This window comes from Argopecten irradians, chromosome 1 (genome assembly GCF_041381155.1).
Source record: "Argopecten irradians isolate NY chromosome 1, Ai_NY, whole genome shotgun sequence".
Lineage (NCBI taxonomy): Eukaryota > Metazoa > Mollusca > Bivalvia > Pectinida > Pectinidae > Argopecten > Argopecten irradians.
In genome coordinates, this window is record NC_091134.1 from 19,102,995 (window position 1) to 19,124,388 (window position 21,394).

The following is a 21,394-nucleotide window of genomic DNA, read 5'->3' on the forward strand; positions in this document are numbered from 1 at the left end:
TCACGAAATGAAAAGAGAAATTAATCATATATATGTATAATTATATGTATGACGTTTACAAAAGAACTATTATATTGTATTTGAATAATAAGAATATATATGATAATATCGAACAGTTTACTGTAATATTTTTACAGTACATTTATCTGCTATATATGTGAATTACGTGAAATAGTTCTTAGAATATCACGTTTTTGTAGCAGTTACACGTGTTTATATAAATATAATATTTGAACTCGTGTTTGACAATTTAACAATGTTAACCTTTGGTTCAGATTACCCGCCTTTCCCTCCAAGTGGTGAACTTACATTTTAAATTCAACTCCTGTATGTGAGAGCAGGGGTGCTAGATTTATCTCCCTTTCTAATCATATTAAGTGCCGAAACTTTACTGAGAGGGCGTTTCTTTGTAGAATAATTGAAAGTGATAAAATTCAAGATTTTATTAGAAACATCCCTCTGCTGTCGTTACGTAATGAAGTTTCCTCACGACTTGATTTGTCTCATCCTATCAAGTGACTGTCAACAAACTATATACCCCAGTAAACTGTACACAATCAAGCGCCTATGTGTATATATACCATGTAATTATTTCATTTTTAACTCCATGATGTAATATATGTGTGCAACCGAATCCTCTTTACTTGTTAGTATAATGTAAGCATCATTATTTATTGAAAATAAAAAACATGTTATTATAGCACTCTATAGTTTTGTTTATCATTTGAATCAAATAAATTGCAAGGCTTACTGACTAACTATGTTTCAACACATTTTATTTTTTCTACTTTATTAAAAAATGATGTCAAAGAGTTTTGTTTACAAAAAGAGGTATCACTCCTGGACAAGTACTGTTATTAAACCGCGCTAACTCTTGCGTAAAGTACACTAAATTAATCCATAGGATATGCTATCATTGGTTGTCATCATATTGTATTACATATTATGGTACAAATTACATTACACCTTTCTTATCATTACACTAATACAGTGTAGATGTTACAATACATATTTATGATTTATTTCACGACGTTACTCGTGCTCATAAATACAACAATCTTAAGACATTTCTTCCATTCACTCATTTACTTCATATTACAATATACATTTGGTAGTGTCATACATTCAAGTATATGTTTATTTAATAAAATGCAGTCACATTGCATAGTGTGGAGTCTGATTATCTGATCATTAAACTTTTACATTTTAAAAATTTTGAGATTTATCACTTTCTTACATCTACACGTTCAAAAATTTGCTTAGATCTCTACAACTAAAAATACACCATTTCATGAACATTTAAAGTTGGCCACTACATTCTAAGTTATTGGTGATATTTTCTCATCAGAATTCAATTCTAATACTAGATTACCCCCCCCCCCCCCCTAGTTTGAAACCTAGGCTAACCATATCGCAGTGACAAACTAGAACTGTCGCCAGAGTGGCAGACTAATACTTCCACCCGGGCTAGTTAAGGCCTTTTAATTAGTAATAACTCCATTAATATGTCGGGGTTCTGTGTACCAAATTTGATCAAAACCTGTCGTGTAGTTTAGGAAGAGTTTGCCGAACAAAGTTGTTTCTACAGACAGACAGACAGACGGACAATCCGATTACAGTACACCTCTCCCCTTAACTTCGTTACGAGGGTATACAAATATGAAGCGATTTAAGTATTGTCTTACATGTAATATTCTAGAGACTAGTGGCCAATCTATGAACATTCCTTTGGTATATATTAATTTGATAACGGTAGTAGTAGGAGTTATCCCTTTTTTATAGCTCACATATGAATGTCCGAGTCACACGCGTTTGGCTCTAAAGTAATCTTTCTTTACATGTGTCAGACACAGTATTACATGAAATGTATATATAGAGAGAAAATGTGGCCCAATCGCACAATCTCGGTGATCGTAGATTGCCTGAAATTTCTCCGGGACGTTGCGATTTACGAACACTTCGAAAAATTAGTCTACATTTCTTCTGCCTTCATTATACACAAGTTATAATTAGGTTAATAAATTCACGAAAATTTGAATAAGTATTAGAATTCAATTGTTTGGTGAAACGATTCCATCAGTAAGTATGTTGTTGGGGAAATTCAGTAATAAACCAAACTCTGAAATATCTCTGACAATTCAAACTATTTTAACAATTGTCAATTTTGATGATATCTACGGTAGGAATGTGGGAAGTCTAAATGGATACACCCGTGCTATAATTTTATATAATTCGTTCTTGTTCAATATTTTATAAATTTCCATCTATAATTCTATGAAATGAAGACAGTACAAAGTGTCTATAGACAAAAACACATAGTAGTCTTGTATTCGGTCTTTGCCAATTGCAGAGTCATCTCCCTTGCAGGTAGGTATCATTGTAGCATTAGTAATTTGTGAGCGAAACTCACATCGTGTTCTCTGGAAGGTATGACGTCACGCTCGCCAACACATGACGTCAGAATCAATATCTACCCACAGGAGCAAACAACTAGGCCTATTTAATATGCAAACACAGAATACACCCAAGACATTAACAGCTATTTATTCGTCAGTGTATTATTTGGTACTAGAGTCCACCTTAGTTTTAGTAAGACGGTTCTTGGCCAGACTGAGAGCAGTAAGCATCGCATCGGCGCCCAGAACGGCTATTGACAAGATCATCAGCATGAATGGAAACGCCTTGTCGCCAAGGTGATCGTAGGCATAACCACCGAATCGCAGAAAAGCAAGACCCCCAAAGGAGCTGCCGAGAAGGACCCACGTTATGGCCAAACCAGTAAGTTCAATGTGAAGGTCACCCCAAGCTATTCCTGAAGGAAATATGGGGCCGATAAAGAATCCCGCCATTCCAGTTAAAATCCATAGTCCTGTTTGTGAAAATGTACCGACTGTATAGAGCCCGACGCTAACACAGACCAAGCAAACCGATTCAACAACAAGTAGGAACTTCACGCTGATCCACCTAGCGGAAATGAACCCAACGAATCTTCCAACAGCGTAAAATATCCAGTATATAGTATTGAGGTAGCTAGCATCATCATTACTAAACTCGAGCTGGTCAATGGAGTAGGATCGGATAAAAGTAGAAAACATTCTATCACAGGCGGTGTAAACAAAATATTTAAGAAACAATGCAACCAAAATTAATGAACCGAACAATAAATGACCATCAGCACAAGAAGCAGGGTTTATCATTTCCCGCCATTTTCTACTTTTTGCGAGTTTCCGGTCGACGTTTCCTTTATTTTTATGACTTAAACTTCGTAATGTTTTACATTGGTACAGGTACAATACACCAGAGATTATGACTGCTATACCTGCGGCGATAAAATACGCATATTCAATCCGAGATGGCGATTTTACATCTATTATAGTAGAAGTTGGGATTAAAGTGGTTGAGATCATGGAAAAGTTTGAATTGGATATGTTGGTAGCATTTGGAACAAGCTTTTCCGTAACAGCGAGGTAAGGATTAGCTATGAGAGGAGCGATCATGGAAAAGTTTGAATTGGATATGTTGGTAGCATTTGGAACAAGCTTTTCCGTAACAGCGAGGTAAGGATTAGCTATGAGAGGAGCGATGAATCCGCCAACACCGTAACCAAGATGGACAATGTGCATCGGGGAGGCTGCTCTTTCCTTCCAACTGACCAAAACAATACGCTGTCCAGCTGAAAAGACAAAGACGACTTACAACTTAAGAATATTACTGTATTTGTATAATCATTACATTATAACACAATCTGACAGAGTCTTTTAAACGGGTATGCTATATTTCAAATTTAAAACCGTTTTAAGGTGCCAAAATGACATTAAAAGGAAAATAATATAATTACATTGTATATTCAGAACAGTGCAAAAATCACCATTTTTTCATAATAATTTCGCAAAATTACACGATAGTGGGAAAGAACATGCAATTGTCGGTTACGATTACATTTTTCAAAATCATAAGGAAAATAACAACATATTGATAGATCCAACAAAAATTCAATATTTTCAATGACACTTTATAGACTTTGGAAGTGTTGTGTCTCACTGAAATAGGCCTAGTGGAGCTCAAATTACAAAACTATAACATTTGTGGAACCCACCAATATCGATAATCCCAATGGTAATTCCCAGAAAAAGATAAAACACCCATAATGCATCTGTAATGTGGATCCAAGGTATGACTGACACAGAAACTGCGGCCACAGTCAGCGAGACAGCGATGAACAGGTCACAATAACGTCCAAACTTGTCCGTCAGCAATCCACCAATCACAACGCCGACAAATTTACCAACACTGCGACCGGAAACAGACCCTGTCACATCTTCGTAGCTACTTCCGGTTCTCAGAACGAGGTCCTTTAATGTTGGTCCATTTATCTCCATATATGTTCCCTGTTAAGGAAAAGGGAAAAAGTGTTTTAACAATATATCTGTATGATTCATCATTCGAACTTAAGTATTTACATTTACAATGGTGATTTCGTGATTTAATTGTTAAGGGAGTTTTCCTCATTCGGCTTTGCATTCAAACTTAAAATGTAATTTCAATATTAGTTTTACGAAAATATAAACAAGTTACTTTTTTTCTTCGCTCTATCATGAAAATCTTTATTATGATAATGAATCGGCTCCATATCCTTTAAGCGAGGGCTATTCTTTATAAAACAACAAAACCTTTCAATGAGTCCACTCATTTTTTGAAACTTACAAATTAGTTATTTAAGCAGTATTCTATCGTTACACGTTACCATGGATATCCACACACAGACGAGCGTCATTGTACGTATCGCCTTGCTGAATGTCGACTCCTCGTTTCGCACATCTGCCTTCTGATTGGTTACAATTTCACTTGAATGGCAGACCTCCGATTGGTCAGAGGATTGGGTCGTCTTTGTAATGGTGTGTAATTCGGCCATGTTGTACAACAATAACTATTACAAAAAATGTTAAGAAGGATATATAAGTTGGTAAAAATTTGCTTGGTAGGTTTGTTAACACGGATTAGGCTTAGAGTAACTGTAAACGTACATGCTGTACATAGCGGTACTATTTTAGAGTTTGTAGTGTCAGTAACACTGAGCTGGGATATGACTGATACTGCTATTATGGCGATTGCGGGGACTTGATTGCGCCAAAATATGTAAGTTTACATTGTTTGTTTGTTTAATTAATTAACGTCCTGTTAACAGACATGGTCATGTAAGGACGGCCTCCAATGCATGCGGTACGTTTGTTTATTTTTAGTTTAACGGCCCATCGTTTGCGATGTGTAACGGGTATGTAGTGCGAGTGTGTATTTTTGGAGACTGCGGTATTTTCGTGTTGTGTTTTTTTACCATATTGGAACTGTTGCCCTTTTTTTATTTATAGTGCTATATACATGAAGCATGTTATTCATGGCAACCCATTGACATCTTTTGCCTTGAAAACTATAAGAAATGTAGTTATCTTCCTTTAAAATCATAGCAATTTTTTGCTAATGCTATGGTCACAATGATCGGTTGATGTCCGTGGAAGCACATCACTGGTTTTGGCCATTTTTCCGACATCGGACAACACCGGTCAAAAATTTTGTCACATATCATTTACATAAAAAGGAGGCCGTGCGGTAATCGTCTGGTGTCTGTTTCCAAAGATAATTTTGTGGGGCCGACGAGGCAGTGAATACCGACCGAATATCTAATGCTAATCGGTCGATTATCGTATGATGTCCGGGTGATAATCGGTCTAGTCACCGGATACCGATCGCGAGTATCTTACGGACAACTGTTATATAGATGCTGATATTGGTCCAAGGAAGATAACTCTAATTTGTTACTATTGTGTAACTCCCCTCTTCGGAGATAAGAAAGGGAGGATGAAAATAAAGATAAGAACATGGAAGTGCATTGCTCGTCACCTCTTATTTCTAATCTCATAAAATAGAGGACAACCATTGCATGGTGGAGGATCCGGCGTTCCTATGTAAGCAAACATACATAATGTACCTCTCACTGCTTTATTGACTATAAAATTGATGAACTTTCCCTGTGAATTTGAAATTGATTGACACTGTATTGAACTGTGCCACGATGTTATGAACATGTGCTTTTTGGCGGGAAAACATACCGACGCGCACCTGTTGAATTAATGACTATTTTATTCTGTGATTTGAAATGTCTAATGTGGACAATTCTGATCGTAATTTACCATCAACAATATTATAATCTGACGACGACGTGTCACGACGATGCATGTATTTTACCAAATTCTTTTCTGGGTGAAAACCATTTTAGAGATGAACTCGATCGTAATTTTACATTGAAATGTCCGTCCAATTCGCCATCATTTAATAAGAATAAACCAGCTTTCAACATAGATATCTCCAAATGTAGAAAATTTTCTGGACTTTCCCATGAGAACGAATCTAAGTTTCTCCATGAGTTTGAATCGTTTGCACAGCTATATTCTCTCTACACCAGATAAACGCGTACCATTATTCCATTTACTATTACAAGGACCAGCAAGGACATGGTTTAATTCCCTGTAATTATTTGATAAAACCTGGTTGGTAGTGAGCGAGAAATTTCAACGGGAATACACACGGTTTTCAGCCTCTAGCCCCGCACTTCTCCTTGAAAACCAAAACTTTATTAGTATGTCATTGTCCGTGCATGAATCTTTGGAAGACTTTTATGCAAGATTAGTGGAGCGGGGACAACGCATAGGCAAATCAGACTTAGAAATTCTCTCCAAATTCATATCTGCCTTACCAGGGGAACTACAAGGCTTTGTGGTGCCAGTCAGCCAAAGGATAGCCGATCAGCATCAACTGCAGCACAGATGGGTTCATTATATGGATGTCGCAAAGAACCTCCCATTGCTATTTCCCAAATACAACAACCGTCACAACCATCACCTGTTTCTGAACTTAATGCTGTTGTTGATAAACTTTCTGACCTTGTTGTAATGTTGTCGACAAGGGGACGCTCTCCAACGAGGGTATACGCGCACACAGATGATTCTGACAGAAGACACAGATGTCGTGCCCCAGAAAGATACACTGGTTCACAAATGTCATCTGTTTTCGCTGTGGTGGGGACGGTCACAAACAATACAACTTTAATTGGAATGGTAATAGGGTTCCTTCTCCTATGACACTGTGTCAGCTTTGCAGCATGTACGGACACACTGCTATCACTTTTGGTCAGTTAAACTACCTAGCCCCGATGAGGAACAACGCCCAGCGGCACAACTTCCCGGGATGTCCAGTGTTCCAGGTGCCGCCACCTTTCCCACCCCTAGGACAATAGACAGCGACTCAAATTCAAACCTGGTACTCAATGTAGGAACTCAGAAGCTTAAGAGCAAAGCAATAGGTTTTTGTATATGCCTGTAAAATTTTAGTATGTTTTACTTGAAGTTGCTGCTCTTATTGATGCGGGTAGTGAAATTAACATTATGTCATCTGAAATGTATCAGTCATTACCTAAGAAGTGTAAATCAAATATTTGTTCACTGTCAAATCCTAATATAGTACTACCAAATTCTCAGACTGTCCAAGTCATTGGTCAGGCTGATATCCTTATGAAACACCACATGGTAAACATTTAGTCAGTGTGTACGTAATTCCTCAGTGTTCACACCCTCTGTTATTAGGGATCCCATATTTGACAGAACACAAACTTGTATTAGATTCTTCAAACTTTACATATTTTTTCAGTAAAAAATAACCTGGTTGCTAGCAAGAGACGTGTTATAGCTGCTAATAGTGAATGTCGCATGTTTGTACAAACATCTGTTTTATGTGGTTTGCAAGGTATTTGTAAAGGTACTGTAAAACTTACAAAGTCTGGATTATTGCTAGCTAGAAGTGTAGCCACTGTCAATCAAAAGGGTATGTAAATAATGTTGCCAAAGATGTTTTTGATGATACTGTACACATCTTACCTTGTGTTGCCAAATGCTATCAAAATGTTGACTTGAACAAAAATGATGACAATACTAGTCAAATAAATGTTGCCAAATATGTAAATAATGTTGACAAAGATGTTTTTGATAATGCTGTACAAACCTTGCCCTGTGTAGCCAAATGAAATTATTATGCTAGCTGTGACACTTATGTTTGTGACAAATGTAATGTTAGTTCTAAGAGTACTTCCAAAATAGTTTTGTGTAACAATGTTACTACTACTACTTGTACAAAAGAAAGATCAGGGTTAGATAATGACTGTAATAATACGGCAGGGGTAGATAACTCTGTATTCAAATCATATTTTGATGTCTCTGAAAATCTCTCGGAACAGGAAAGGTCAAAATCGTTTGAACTTTTGCATGATCATTCATATATATTTGTTACTCCTGATAACCCTTCACTCGGTCATACGTGTACTGATCTTGTCCAGCATAAGATTCTATTGAAACCAAATCATGTTGCCAAAAGTCAAAGTCATACAAATTATCACCAGACAAACGTCAGGTATTGTGGCATCAGCTAGATGAGCTCTTACCACAAGGGATTATCACACCGGTGTCAGAAAAAGAGGATCTTATTATCACAAGCCCTAATAGGCCATGGGCTAGGAGGGTCCCACATGCACCCCTCCCCCAAACCTCCGAACCAATATTTTTCTTAACCCTGATGACCAACTGATCAGAAATCAAAATGTTAACATTGCATAAGTTGGGATGAACTTTCGGTTATGACGTCATCAAAATGGCCGCTATCTCGAATTTCGCTAAAAAATGAAAAATATTCATAACATTGACATTTTTCAACCGAAGTAGACAAATGAGGTATCAAAATGACCACAATAGGACATAATTGTTCAAATTAATCAAATATATGTAGTGATTTTTACGTAAAAAGTGGAAAAAATATGATTTTAAGCTCAAAAATGGTAATTTTTTAGCAGGTTTTTCATATTTTGGTTGACGCAGCAAAAATGTTTTCCAACAGCAAACTAATATTTCTAATTAGCTTTTTGTCCACTTATAAATCAGTTTAAACAAAAACAACAAGAAAAACAATGTTAACATTGTATAAGTACTGGTTATGACGTCATCAAAATGGCCGCCATAATTAATTTCACTAAAAATGAAAAATATTCATAGCATTGACATTTTTCAACTGAAGTAGACAAATAAGGTATCAAATTGACCACAATAGAACAACAAGTACATATCAGGACCAAATAACCAAATATATGTAGTGATTTGTACGTAGGAAATGAAAAAATAAGACTGTAAAGGATATGCCAGAACTAACAGCTTCCACAGAGTTAAAACGCTGTCTTGGCCTCATGAATTGGTTCAGGAAATATATACCTAATTATGCTGCTGTCGCACAGCCACTACTTCGTTTGATGAAGAAAACCCAAAAAATTATTTGGACGGTTGAACAACAGAGTGCTTTTGATAAACTGAATTCCCTGTTATCAGAGTCATGTGTACTAACATTCCCACGCTATGACTTACCATTTTAGCTTGGAGTTGACTCGTCTTCAAAAGGAATAGGATATATGTTATATCAAATTCATCGTGTGGATTCTGAGGATAAAGGAGTCAACAAAACGCATGCAGTACCTGGCATTCACAAAGTTGTCCGCTTTGGTTCTAAATCTCTCAACAAAGGTCAACAGTCGTATGCACCAACAAAGCTGGATCTGTTGGGAGTTGTCACCAGTATACTTGACTGTGCTGATTACTTACGTGGCCGTCATGTCATTGTCGAATGCGATCATCAAGCGTTAAAGCCCCTATTTCAGAAGAGGTTAAGTGGTGCCATCTTCGACCGATGGTTAACAATTCTGCAACAGGTTAGTTTTGACATTGTTTATTAGCCTGCTGCAGAAATGGTTGTTGAGTATGCCTTAAGTTGATGCCAGATTGCCCGAGAAGACCCTATTACTAGCCCAAATGAGGATGACCCACATTCCTCATATGTCGCCGACAAGCCATGTGTCATTAATTTACCCACTGGACAAAACATTGCTGGCTCAAAGGCCGTGCTAGTGAAATTGACGTTAAGATTCAGAAGGTAGCTTTGCTTCCGCCTGTCACATTAATGGACAATGATGACGGATATGATGGTGACACGGATGATGCCGAGTTACCTTCGAGGCATATCATACGTAAAATGCGAACTACTTTAGAACGTCATGCCACTGTGTTGTCTAATCGACCTGTCTCTCTTGAAATTAAAGCACCTAGTGACATTTTGAAGCCATGTGAGGTAGCAACAAGTACTTCTAACTTGAACAATGCTAATACTCAAATCAGTGATGATGACATAGAGATTCTACATGTGACAACAAGTGATCAGACACTTGTTTCTTCAGACTCTACTCTTGAACATTTTTATGATGGTATACCATCTATGGCATCAGATTTCGTATCTCTCCCATACCAGTGGTTACCACATTCTCACAAGAGTCGCCAACAGAGGTTACCCTGTCTTCACCTACCACAGATATAACCTCTCAGGGAAGTGATTCAGATTTGGAACTCATAGTAGACACAAACGATACTGATGTGGAAATCCAAAGATTCGGATGTAGATAATGGTGTTTCCAATGACATACTACCACAACATGAAATGTTGAAACACACCGATTTCTCGCGGATGGATGTCGCTTCGCTACAACAAATGGACAAGACCTACAAAGATTTTTATGCCTACCTATCAACCCAAACATTACCTGTTTCTCAAAAGCAATCAAGGGCAGTTTTAGTACAAGCCAGTGACTTTTTTTAGAGGATGGCTTGTTATTTCATTCACGCATTGCAAAGTCAGTGCGCTCAAAGTTAGTAAGTCAGTACCAACTTGTATTACCTCAAGCAATGATAAGGACGTTTTTGGAACTTCATCATGACTCACCCATGGGTGGCCACGGCGACATTTCTCACACCCTCGACTTGTTACGAACTCATTACTGTGCTGCTGATTATGTTCGCAGCTGCCACTATTGCCAAACATGGAAAATGATAAAGATTCCAACAAAATCACCAATTACCAATTCTTAAAACACCCACAGCTCCGTTTGAAATCTGGCAGATTGATTGATATGGACCACTTTTTATGTCCGCAAAGGGCAATACGTACTTGTTCACTGCAGTATATTTGTTCACCAGATACTTATTTTGCTTGGCCATTCCAAGCGAGGATGTATTAACTGTTTCACAGTGCTTATATCAACTGTTTACTCAATTTGGTCTGTGTGACTCACTGTTTACTCAATTTGGTCTGTGTGACTCACTGTTGAGTGATCAGGGCACTGAATTCATGTTACATCTGCATTCGTTCACCATTGCCTTGGCTCAGTGGAACGTCTTCATCGAACGCTCGCAGAACGTATGACACCATTTGTCTCTCAAGGAAAGAACTGGGAGGATGTTCTACCTGCTATAACCTTTGCCATGAACAATACCGTCAATAGCAGCACACAGTTCTCACCATTTGAGCTATTGTATGGACAAAGACCACGCTTTTCCCTATGCAACATTTTTTCTTGATTGCCTGCAGATTGTCATACATATATCCGTCAACATGCACGACATTTGCAACTCATCCGTACGGAAATGCGGGAAGCTGTCCAAAAGACTCAAATTCAAATGGAGAACAGAGTCGACCTCAAAGCTCATCCTTTAGATGTGACTGCAGGAGATTATGCCTATCTGTCCACACAACCTACAGGCAAGGGTCAAAAGTTACAAGCCAAATATATGTCTCATGTAGTCCACGAGATACCAAGTCCTCATATGATTACTCTGCGAGATGGACAGGCGGGTATAATCATGGATAAACCTGTTCATATCGACCGACTAAAGATGGCGTATGTCCGCGTTCCCAATCCATCTAACTTTTTCATAGATAAAGCCCTTACTTCTGTACCTGAGGAGGTTGAAAAGGACAATGAAGCCTGTGAATTATCAACTGAATTAGACGGTACACCTGATGTTACAGAGCATTCTACAGAGATGTCAGATAAGCATCCCTTTGAACTGTCCACAGAAATTGATGATGTTTCATTATCCAAGTTTGATGTTACCACAGAGATAGACTCTCCCGCTGTGGTTCATGTTCAACAGAATACACGACCAGATCCTTCGTCACGCCCATTGCGTGCTGAACGTAAACCAGCTCGTTTTCGCGATGAACATCATACATATTGACCCAAATGAACACTTTTCCTCGTGTTCCTCTAGCGAGAATGATATTCACAAAATCAAGCGTGTCTTAGCTCAAAAGAAAGACGGTAATAGATTATCGTATCTTGTACAAATTATTGGGGAGCCAGCACAGAATGCAGTTTTGATTTCATCAACCAATATGAACTCTTAAAGCACTTAAACTTGTCAAAAGAAAGCCTCCCCCTATGATCTCATTGACAATGTATTTTGATAATGGTGTATGTTATATTATCCAGGTTCTAATTTTCCTGATACTTTAATCACTATTACCTTATTATTTTAATGACAATTCACTTGTTACTAAATTCTTCTATGGAATATTTTGTATTACATGTCCAGTATTCCATGCATGCAAATGTTTGTGCCTCACTGATTAATGCATTTGGCAATCACCATTTTCTCATAATTAATTGCACTGTTGACCATGTTGATTCATTCATATATCTTTCCTTTTGATGATAGAAAATGTTCTGTCCGTTTCCTTCACATTTTTGCATCAGTGAATAGAATATTGAATTTCATTGCTAATTTTGTTTGTATTACAGTTTGTGTGTTTGTACCATTGATTGGCCAGAGTTCAAGTTATTGATGACTGACTTTTTGTATTTTTGATGGAATTTAATCCATGTTTGATATACAAGAAGTTTATGCTTAGCATGTTCATTCCAATGAGATTCTGGTCGTATTTCACAAGTTGGATATTTTTTCTTAACATTCCATAATTAGATTTTGACCTTTTGGTAATTGCAAATATATTGAGCAATATCATATTGTTGTACTGTATTTGAATAGAATTGTATGAGTACTAGTTTTACTGAGTTTAAATTGAACATATGTACTGATAATGAAGTTTGATTAATCTTCATTTGCTTTCCAAATAGTATTACCATGATCTCTAGTCATTATGTGATATACTTTGTCTCGTATTGGTAATGGTCTACATCTGGTTGAATTTTATCCACTGTATGTGTAACCATACTATAGTATATACTCAAACATCTCTGTAATTATACTGAGAGTGGGGTTCTCCGAGTATACGGTTATTATTGTACCATTTGTGACATATTTTTTGCTATTCCGTATTTGCATATTACAGAGTTATCTGTCCTTGCGGGTAGGTATTGATTGTGACGTCATGTGTTTGCGAGCGTAACGTCATACTTTTCGGAGAAAACGGCGTGAATTGCGCTCACAAAATACTGACGTAACAATCGATACCTACCCGCAAGGGAGCTAACTCTGTAATATGCAAAGACGGAATATTAGACCAGGAAATAATATTAGATCAGATCAGAACAATTACATCATAAAGTTGAGATAATTAACTATTGAAATGAAAGCATAAATATTCATTCATTCATCGAGTATCAATTTAATTTACTTGCCCTATATTTTGTGCTTATGTCAATTAGTACTAGTATGTTTAATTTACCATATCCTCATCTTCATACACCCATAATAAAATTATGAATTTTATGTTAAGGGGGGCGGCATGTTATATGTATGCATATCATATGGGTGTACTGGAGATGCTGATATTGGTCCAAGGAAGATAACTCTAATTTGTTATGTTATATACTATTATGTAACTCTTCGGGCACCTCCCTCATGCTGCCTGAGAGTTGACGGATCGCCAGCTGTCAATCAAACCGCACGTGACTTTGTATTTTGTATTGTGTGTGCTACGATGTTTGCTCCGACATTGAAGAGAAAGACGTGCGTTTGTGTGCACGAGGCATGGCTATATTACACTTGGCGATCGATCAGTTCCGGTGTAACGTTGAAAGTGGACCTCCGTTGAAAATTGACCTCGGGGCAGTTTTCAACGTTGAAAACGGACCCCGAATGCCGTTGAAAATTGAACATGCCGTTGAAAATTGACAGTGTCTAGGGTCAATTCTCAACGGCAGGTCTATTGAAAAATGACCGTTGAAAAATGACCTTGGAAAACTATCAACGGGTGGTCTTTCAAAAAATGACCCTAATACATTCACATATACAGCTGTTGCACAAACGTGATTCTCGAATTCTGTTATCGCCATTCCTAATATAAGCGACCCTTCTGTGCTGGTATTTAAATTACAAAATTACCGCGATTTGAATTGAAATTTGGTATTGTTATCATCGTAACAAATACCTCATTTAAATATTTTAAGTGCTTGCATGTTTATTATGGAGAATACGGCACTACAAAACTTTCATTTTTATATAGTCATTTTGTCCGTCCGTGTAGATAATGTTAATTTAATTGTTCTCAAACTGAGAAAATGCTATATAACACTGAGGTCACGTAGTAAATAAAAAGGAATTGTTGTTATCAACTGCATGCAAAGTTTGTACTATGTGGTGTTCACTTCATAGTACCAGCGGATAGTGTTACAAAATATTATGGGATATCATTAAGTTGTTTCTTAATGATTTTTTATGATTATATTTTCGACGATCTAATGTTTTTCAGGTAATTAGTAATCGTTAAAGGGACAATTCACTCAGGCTAATTCTTTTACATAACCAAGAAGCAAAATATGGCATAAATGTATTGTTCTAAATTTCTTATGAAACATATCACATAAAAAAATTGACAAATTCCACGTCATTGTTTAGTATTTTAATTATTATCGTTGAAATATCAAATCGTTGATCAATACGATTAAGCAGGTACAATATGGACGCTGTAGCCATACCCGAGCCAAAGTCACGCACGTTAAACAAATAAACTACATAACCACTGAGAATGTGATAAAATGATTTTAGGCAAGACAATTCACCTAATTAGGTAAACATACTACTGTCAGAGCGATTTGAGCAGTTCTAGACAAAAGTTGCATTACTCTACGAGCATATCACATTAAAACCGACTGATCTAATTTCCATTAGATCTGGTTTTTATCGATGTAAGTACAAATTTTAATGTTCTCTTAGACTGAATTGTCCCTTTAATATATATTTATTCCCTACAATACAAAAATACATGTATTATATATAGATCTGCGTATGGATCAGTTACGTTGTGTTCTGCGTATGGTTGTGTTGTGTTGTGTTGTTCGATTGTTTTGTGGTTGTGTGTTTTTGTGTTGTGTTGTTTGTTGTGTGTTGTTGTTGTGTGTTGTTGTGTGATGTTGTGTTGTTATGTTGTGTTGTGTTGTTAAGTGTGGCTGTGTAATGTTATTATGATGTGTGTTGTTGTATGCTGTGTGGCTGTGTTTGTTTTGTGTTGTTGTGTGGTTGTGTGTTGTGTGATGTGTTGTTGTGTGATGTGTTGTTGTGTGATGTTTTGTTGTGTGATTTTGTGTTGTGTTATGTTGTGTGATGTTGTGGTGTGTGATGTTGTCGTGTGTTGTGTTGTTGTGTATTATTGTGTTGTGTTGTTTTTGGGTGGTGTTGTATTGTTGTTGCGTGGTTGTGTGTTGTGGTTGTGTTGTGGGTTGTGTTATGTGTTGAAGTGTGATGTTTTGATGTATATTGTGTTGTGTTGTGAGGCGTGTTGTGTTGTTGTGTGTTGTTGTTGGGTGGTGTTGGTTGTTGTTGCGTGTTTGTGTGATGTGTTGTTGTGTTATGTTGTGTGATGTGCTGTTATGTTATGTTGTGTTATGTGATGTTGTGTTATGTGATGTTTTGTTGTGATGTTGTGTCGTGTTGTGTAATGTTGTCTTGTGTTGTATGATGTGTGATGTTGTGTTAAGTGTGATGCGTTGTTGTGTTGTGTGATGTTGTGTTGTGTGATGTTGTGTTATTTTGTTGTGTTTTGTTGTGTGATGTGATGTGTTGTGTTATTTTGTTGTGTTTTGTTGTGTGATGTGATGTGTTGTTGTGTGGTGTTGTGTTGTGTATTGTTGTTGTGTTGTTGGTGTGTTGATGTGCTGTGTGATGCTGTGTGGTTTCATGGTGCTGTGGTGTCGTGTTGTGTTGTGTAAAAACGAGTTGTTAAGGGGTCATTTTTCAACGTTGAAAAATGACCCGAGGTCAGTTTTCAACTGGGGTCCATTTTCAACGTTACACCGGCCATGTCTGATGCCCAGCCAGGGACCAGGCCAAAATGGCTAAAAACCATGCCGGGAGTCCAGTATATAAGTCTAATCAGAAGGGGTTGTGACCAAAGCATTATTTGGGACGTCGCGCACAATGTTCGGTCACTTTTATGTAACGTCATCGAATGTAAAAGACGTCATTATTTTATAACATAACGAGCGCAATTCACGTCATTTTCGACATTCGGCAAACCTGCAAGACAAAGAAAAAACGCATTTTTTCGAATACTTTTGTTAATTTTCAGTAGAGATTTCGCACACGTATATTTGAGCAAAAACGTATTTTTTATTCTGAATAGAAAACAATTCCTAATATAAAGCAATTTTTCAAAGTCGTGAACTTGCATGACAGAACAGTCAATCTAAAAAAATCATTTTGTGTCATTTCTGCAAGACAAAGGTTTGGTTCGATAAAAAAAAGTAGAACGACGTCGCAGTCTATATTTTCTGAGAAGAAAAATGTATTTTTATATTAATAATTCATGTCTCTAAGTCATGAATTAGTACCGTTTTGTATTGTGTGTATTTGTGGTTTTTCACTTTTTTATCTTTTCTCTTCGGATCTCTCGATCGGCAAGTCTACAAACAAAGTCCACCATTTTGAAGAATGACGTAACAATTCATTATAACGAAATGACGTCATGATAGTGCGTTTGCGGGTAATCTCTGTGTCAAATGTGATGTTCAGTAAGACCACAGTGACACTTTAAATGAAACCGCATACAGATGCGTGTTACACCTGTCGCGCCAAAAAACGTCATTTTCTCAACAAAAACGCATCAATAGAAAAAAAATATTTGGAGACATTTTGATAAAAGTCCTCCCGTAATTGAATAAATATATCCTTTCTGTTTTTCAATTTAAAAATATAGTATTGCGCTTATATTATTTTACTGTTCAACGCTTTTTCCAATGAAATTCCGGCGTGACGTAAAAGTGACCGAACATTGTGCGTTATGTCTTGACAATATCACGTTTCCATGGTAATCGTTATTAAACCGTGTGATGTGTGAATACTATGTTACATTACTTGACTAGCCGTACACAAAATCGATCCAAAGACTTAATGAGTTATTTTTGTCATTTTACAAAACCGGTGTGTAGTGTCATGGTTATCATGACAACAACAACAAAAAAGCCTGTTTGATATCCCAAATTTATTCGCCTTTTGAAATTATAACGCTCAAATCGCTTATATATCTCCTTAAATGACAAGAATCCAACAAAACTGGCGAAGGGAATCAATGATACAAGAGCGTTACTCTTTTAGAAAAGGAAAATTATATATTCATTTAAAACATCCAAACCAGATATGTACGCTTATTAAACACATGAATCTTATTACTGTTGGTGATAATTGAGCGGGTTTTTTTCAAATAGTTTGTAATATTAATATAAAAACACGGCAGTGAAATCCTGAATACTAATTAAAGATATTTATGCAATTTTAAAGAGCTTCTCCATATAATTGAATACAGAAAATCCTTAGTTTAGGTTCATCCTAAGTTTTTATTACGGTTTATTATTCTGTGATAATGTATGCTTTTCTGGATTATGAACAAGTTTTTTTTTTAAACGACAAATTGAAAATAGTAATTAACCTTTATCAAATTACTGTGGTCTTTTTTTATTACTGATGCGACAATTAATATCAATATGTCATGGTTTATCTATCTTAGGTTTATATATACTGAAAATATGGACACATACCTTATATCTAGTCAAGCGACCTGTCCTAACGCTGTATAATCTTGTTGTGTAACGTGTCTACTTATTTAACATCATAGCATATCAAAAACGATATACATCCTAATGCCGAACTTACATAGGTAAACAATTGAAGGGTTAATTCAAACCATGACATTCCATTCGGGTAGCGATATTGACCTACTTGTGCCTAGTAACACCATACGTACTGGTACTTGGTTTGGGATTCGTGACCTGAATACTAACATTTGTCAAAATATCATTTATTATGTCTTTTTTATCTTCGTGATAAATATCAGTTTTACTTCAAACACCGTAGTTGATTTTTTAACCCCCCCCCCCCCCCAAATAAGCATATACACTTGTCAAAAGAACACTTTAGGCATATGGTATCCCTAAGTGACTATCAGGACTAGATAGTCCAAACCTCACAGTGGGAAATGACAGTGTCGTTAGAGCGTAAATGTAGCAGCATGAAAATATCCAAAACTTTTTAAAAATTAGAATGTTTATATTGCTTAATTGTCAAAATTATAACGCTACAGGGTACTTGCATGCTGTTATCAGCTGTTATCAAGGGCAACTGTAGTACCTAACTGTTGATACCAAGAGTACTAAGTTTAATTCAATCGACAGAGGTATGCAATATCAAGTTCACCTCGTGCTGTGACACTTTTTGTACACACGCGTTTCTATGCATAACGGTTTTTTTCATGGCGATCTAATTTCAACCTCGACATCCATGATAATTAGGGATTATGATGGAAATCCCTATTGTTTCCATTCTGTTTTTTCTTATTATTATTTTTTGTTAGGGATTTCCATCCATTCAGGATGGAAATCCCTATTGTTTTTGTTCTGTTTTTTTTTTTCTTATTCTTATTCTTATTATTTCCACAAAACCTTCTTAACACTTTTTCTCACAAACGGAACAAGGTACGACGCTCAAATCTGGACAAGTTATGTACGTACACGAGTTCTTGAAACGAACGCTCGATTTTGGACGATAACGTTCAAGGTCAAGGTCACAGACGTAAAAAACTACTTTTTCGAACGAACTTTAAATACTCATAACTTCATAACTGTACGCTGTACATCATCAACGTTTAGTTATTCAAACAGATCCTGACATTACGCGTGCTTTTCTCGTGCAATGTTATCAGAGATTATGTCAAGTTCAAGAGTCGCGACGGGGTCAAGCAAAGATCAAAAACGAAATTTGTCACAGAATAGTTTTGAAGGCCGCATATGACAAAACATGCTCTAAAGCACATAAAATGACCAATTTCAAGGTCATATTATTATAAATGGCGGAGATATAGGACATCAAAAATCGAAATTTTAGTTTCTATTTGTCCTTGCCCAAGACGTTTCAGCGCCTTTAAACCTGTATGTACAGTCTTGATTTTTTTGTACCTGTGTTGTATAAACTTTTGTCTTCAAAACTTATGAATTTCAAGGGGCTACATGTATATAGAAAAAAGGCGGAAATATAGCTTTCCAAATATGGCAATTTGTCCCATTTCCTTATTTTTCCCCCGTAATTTGTGAGCTCGTATGGCCTTTATCATTTAATGTAGGGTGTTGATTTTTTCTTAATGTAGACATTGACATATTTTCTGTACAGAGTTATAATTTCAATGTCATGAATTAGAAAATGGCGGAAATATGGCGAATATGGCGTTTCGTTCATTCTTTTTTTTTTATTTTATGCGTTGGATGTTGTGTATGTAGTTGAGATTACATGATGTGGCCAAAGGGAGATAATCCTCTAATACTTAAACTCTAATTGTAAGAGTTATTCCCCATTGGTCCAAGATCTTCATAAGAAAAGGAGACTGAACGTCGAGTTGAAACAGCCATATGTATGTATTTTTTTGTGAAGAATCAGAATCAAGACATGTAGAGCGAGTTCCCCAACCCAACCTCACGTCCATGACACAACTGTAGTTTGGTACAGAAAACAACCCACTACATAATTTTACATAGACCACAGTATTAAAGTTTGTTAAAGTTTTGTGATTATTAAAACAAAGAAATATTAGTTGACTACTGTGTTCTATAATTTACGTCCAGTTTCTCATATAACAGAAGACAGAAAAACAAGTTTTGATTCTTCAGCTCAACCAGGGTAGCTATATTGAAATCAGGCGCATTTTGCACTTTAAAAAAATCCTGAAATTCTAATGTTTTTACATATTCATTATCAAAATTGATATTTTGAACCTAAATCTCAATCTGAATTTCGAAATTCATATCACGGTTATCTAGGAATAATTACCTGTCAGAAAACATTTTTACTTTTGAAATTCAAGATTAGCCAGCCAATAAGCGGCCGGGTTAAAATTCTATCATGGGCTCAATCCTGTATACACAGGGGCCGTTTCGAAGGTCTATTTTTCTCATTTAGCTGGTTGTTACCTATACCCAACTTGAATACTTTAATTTCGAGATATTTTGAGTTCTACATGAACAATGTACACAATCGCCATGTTTGCGTTAATACACGTACATGTACATGTGTAGCTACATGTACACCGAATGCATGGGATGCCGTCCTTACGTGACCCTAGCTGTTAATAGGACGTACATTTAATCAAACAAACAAACAATCAAAGGTAATGCACAAACCCAATAACTGACATGTTTAAAAACTTTTATATGTGTGTGGCAGAGCTGTCACGAGTAACAACAGATGTTTAAGCAAAACCGGTGCTATGTTGGGAAAATACCCGGCAGTTTTGAAACCACAGAACCAAACAAATTTACATCAAAATTCTTTACAAATTTTACATCTACATGTATTGCCCGACCCGCACATTAACCATTAACTGATGTACATGGAATATATCCAATCAGCGGGCCCCGATGCATTCACTTTTCCCCTAAATCTATTTTCTAGACCAGACTACTTTCGTAAGAAACGCTTTCTGATTAATATTGAGTTCATTCATTCGGCTTGAAGCGAAGGGAAAAAAAATAAAACAATCGTCTGTTCGCTAACATTACCTATATCATTACATAGGTGGAAATCCCGTGTTTTGATCGCGATCAAATCTAATTCAATTTAAATTTTGTGATTTCGTTCTGCCCGCGAAATTTAACTGCACACTTTGTTTGATTAATCAACGTCCTATTAACAGCTATTGTCATGTTAGGACGGCTTCCCGTGTATGTGGCGTGTAGTGTGTATGAAGTACGTGCTGCGAGTTTTGGGAGACTGCGGTATATTCGTGTTGTGTTTTCTTGTATGGTGAAACCACTAAGTATACCACAGAAGACCCCAAGTACCACTTCACGCGGTCACATATACATACATTATATACTCATAGCAACAAGTATAACATTTCGTTTAAATTGTACTTTACTTTAGCGCAAACAGTTCCACAAATATCCCCTTAGTAAAGCCTAACTTTGTTTCAGCATTTCCCAAGCAACGGACAGTTTTTACAAGTAGGTCATGATCATCTAGCGAACAGTACTAGTTAGGCT

The 21,394-nt window shown here is 36.6% G+C and overlaps 1 protein-coding gene across 1 annotated transcript; it reads right to left on the reverse strand.

Moving 5' to 3' along the window:
• Positions 1–1,382: 1,382 nt before the first annotated feature.
• On the reverse strand, positions 1,383–17,940 carry LOC138309905 (sodium-dependent glucose transporter 1B-like). Its single transcript, XM_069251124.1, has 4 exons — positions 17,906–17,940; positions 4,745–4,927; positions 4,097–4,388; positions 1,383–3,673 (listed from the first exon to the last, which is right to left on the reverse strand). The coding sequence occupies exons 2-4, from the start codon at positions 4,910–4,912 to the stop codon at positions 2,559–2,561; spliced, it is 1,575 nt and encodes a 524-aa protein (XP_069107225.1). The 5' UTR covers positions 4,913–4,927; positions 17,906–17,940; the 3' UTR covers positions 1,383–2,558.
• Positions 17,941–21,394: the final 3,454 nt, after the last annotated feature.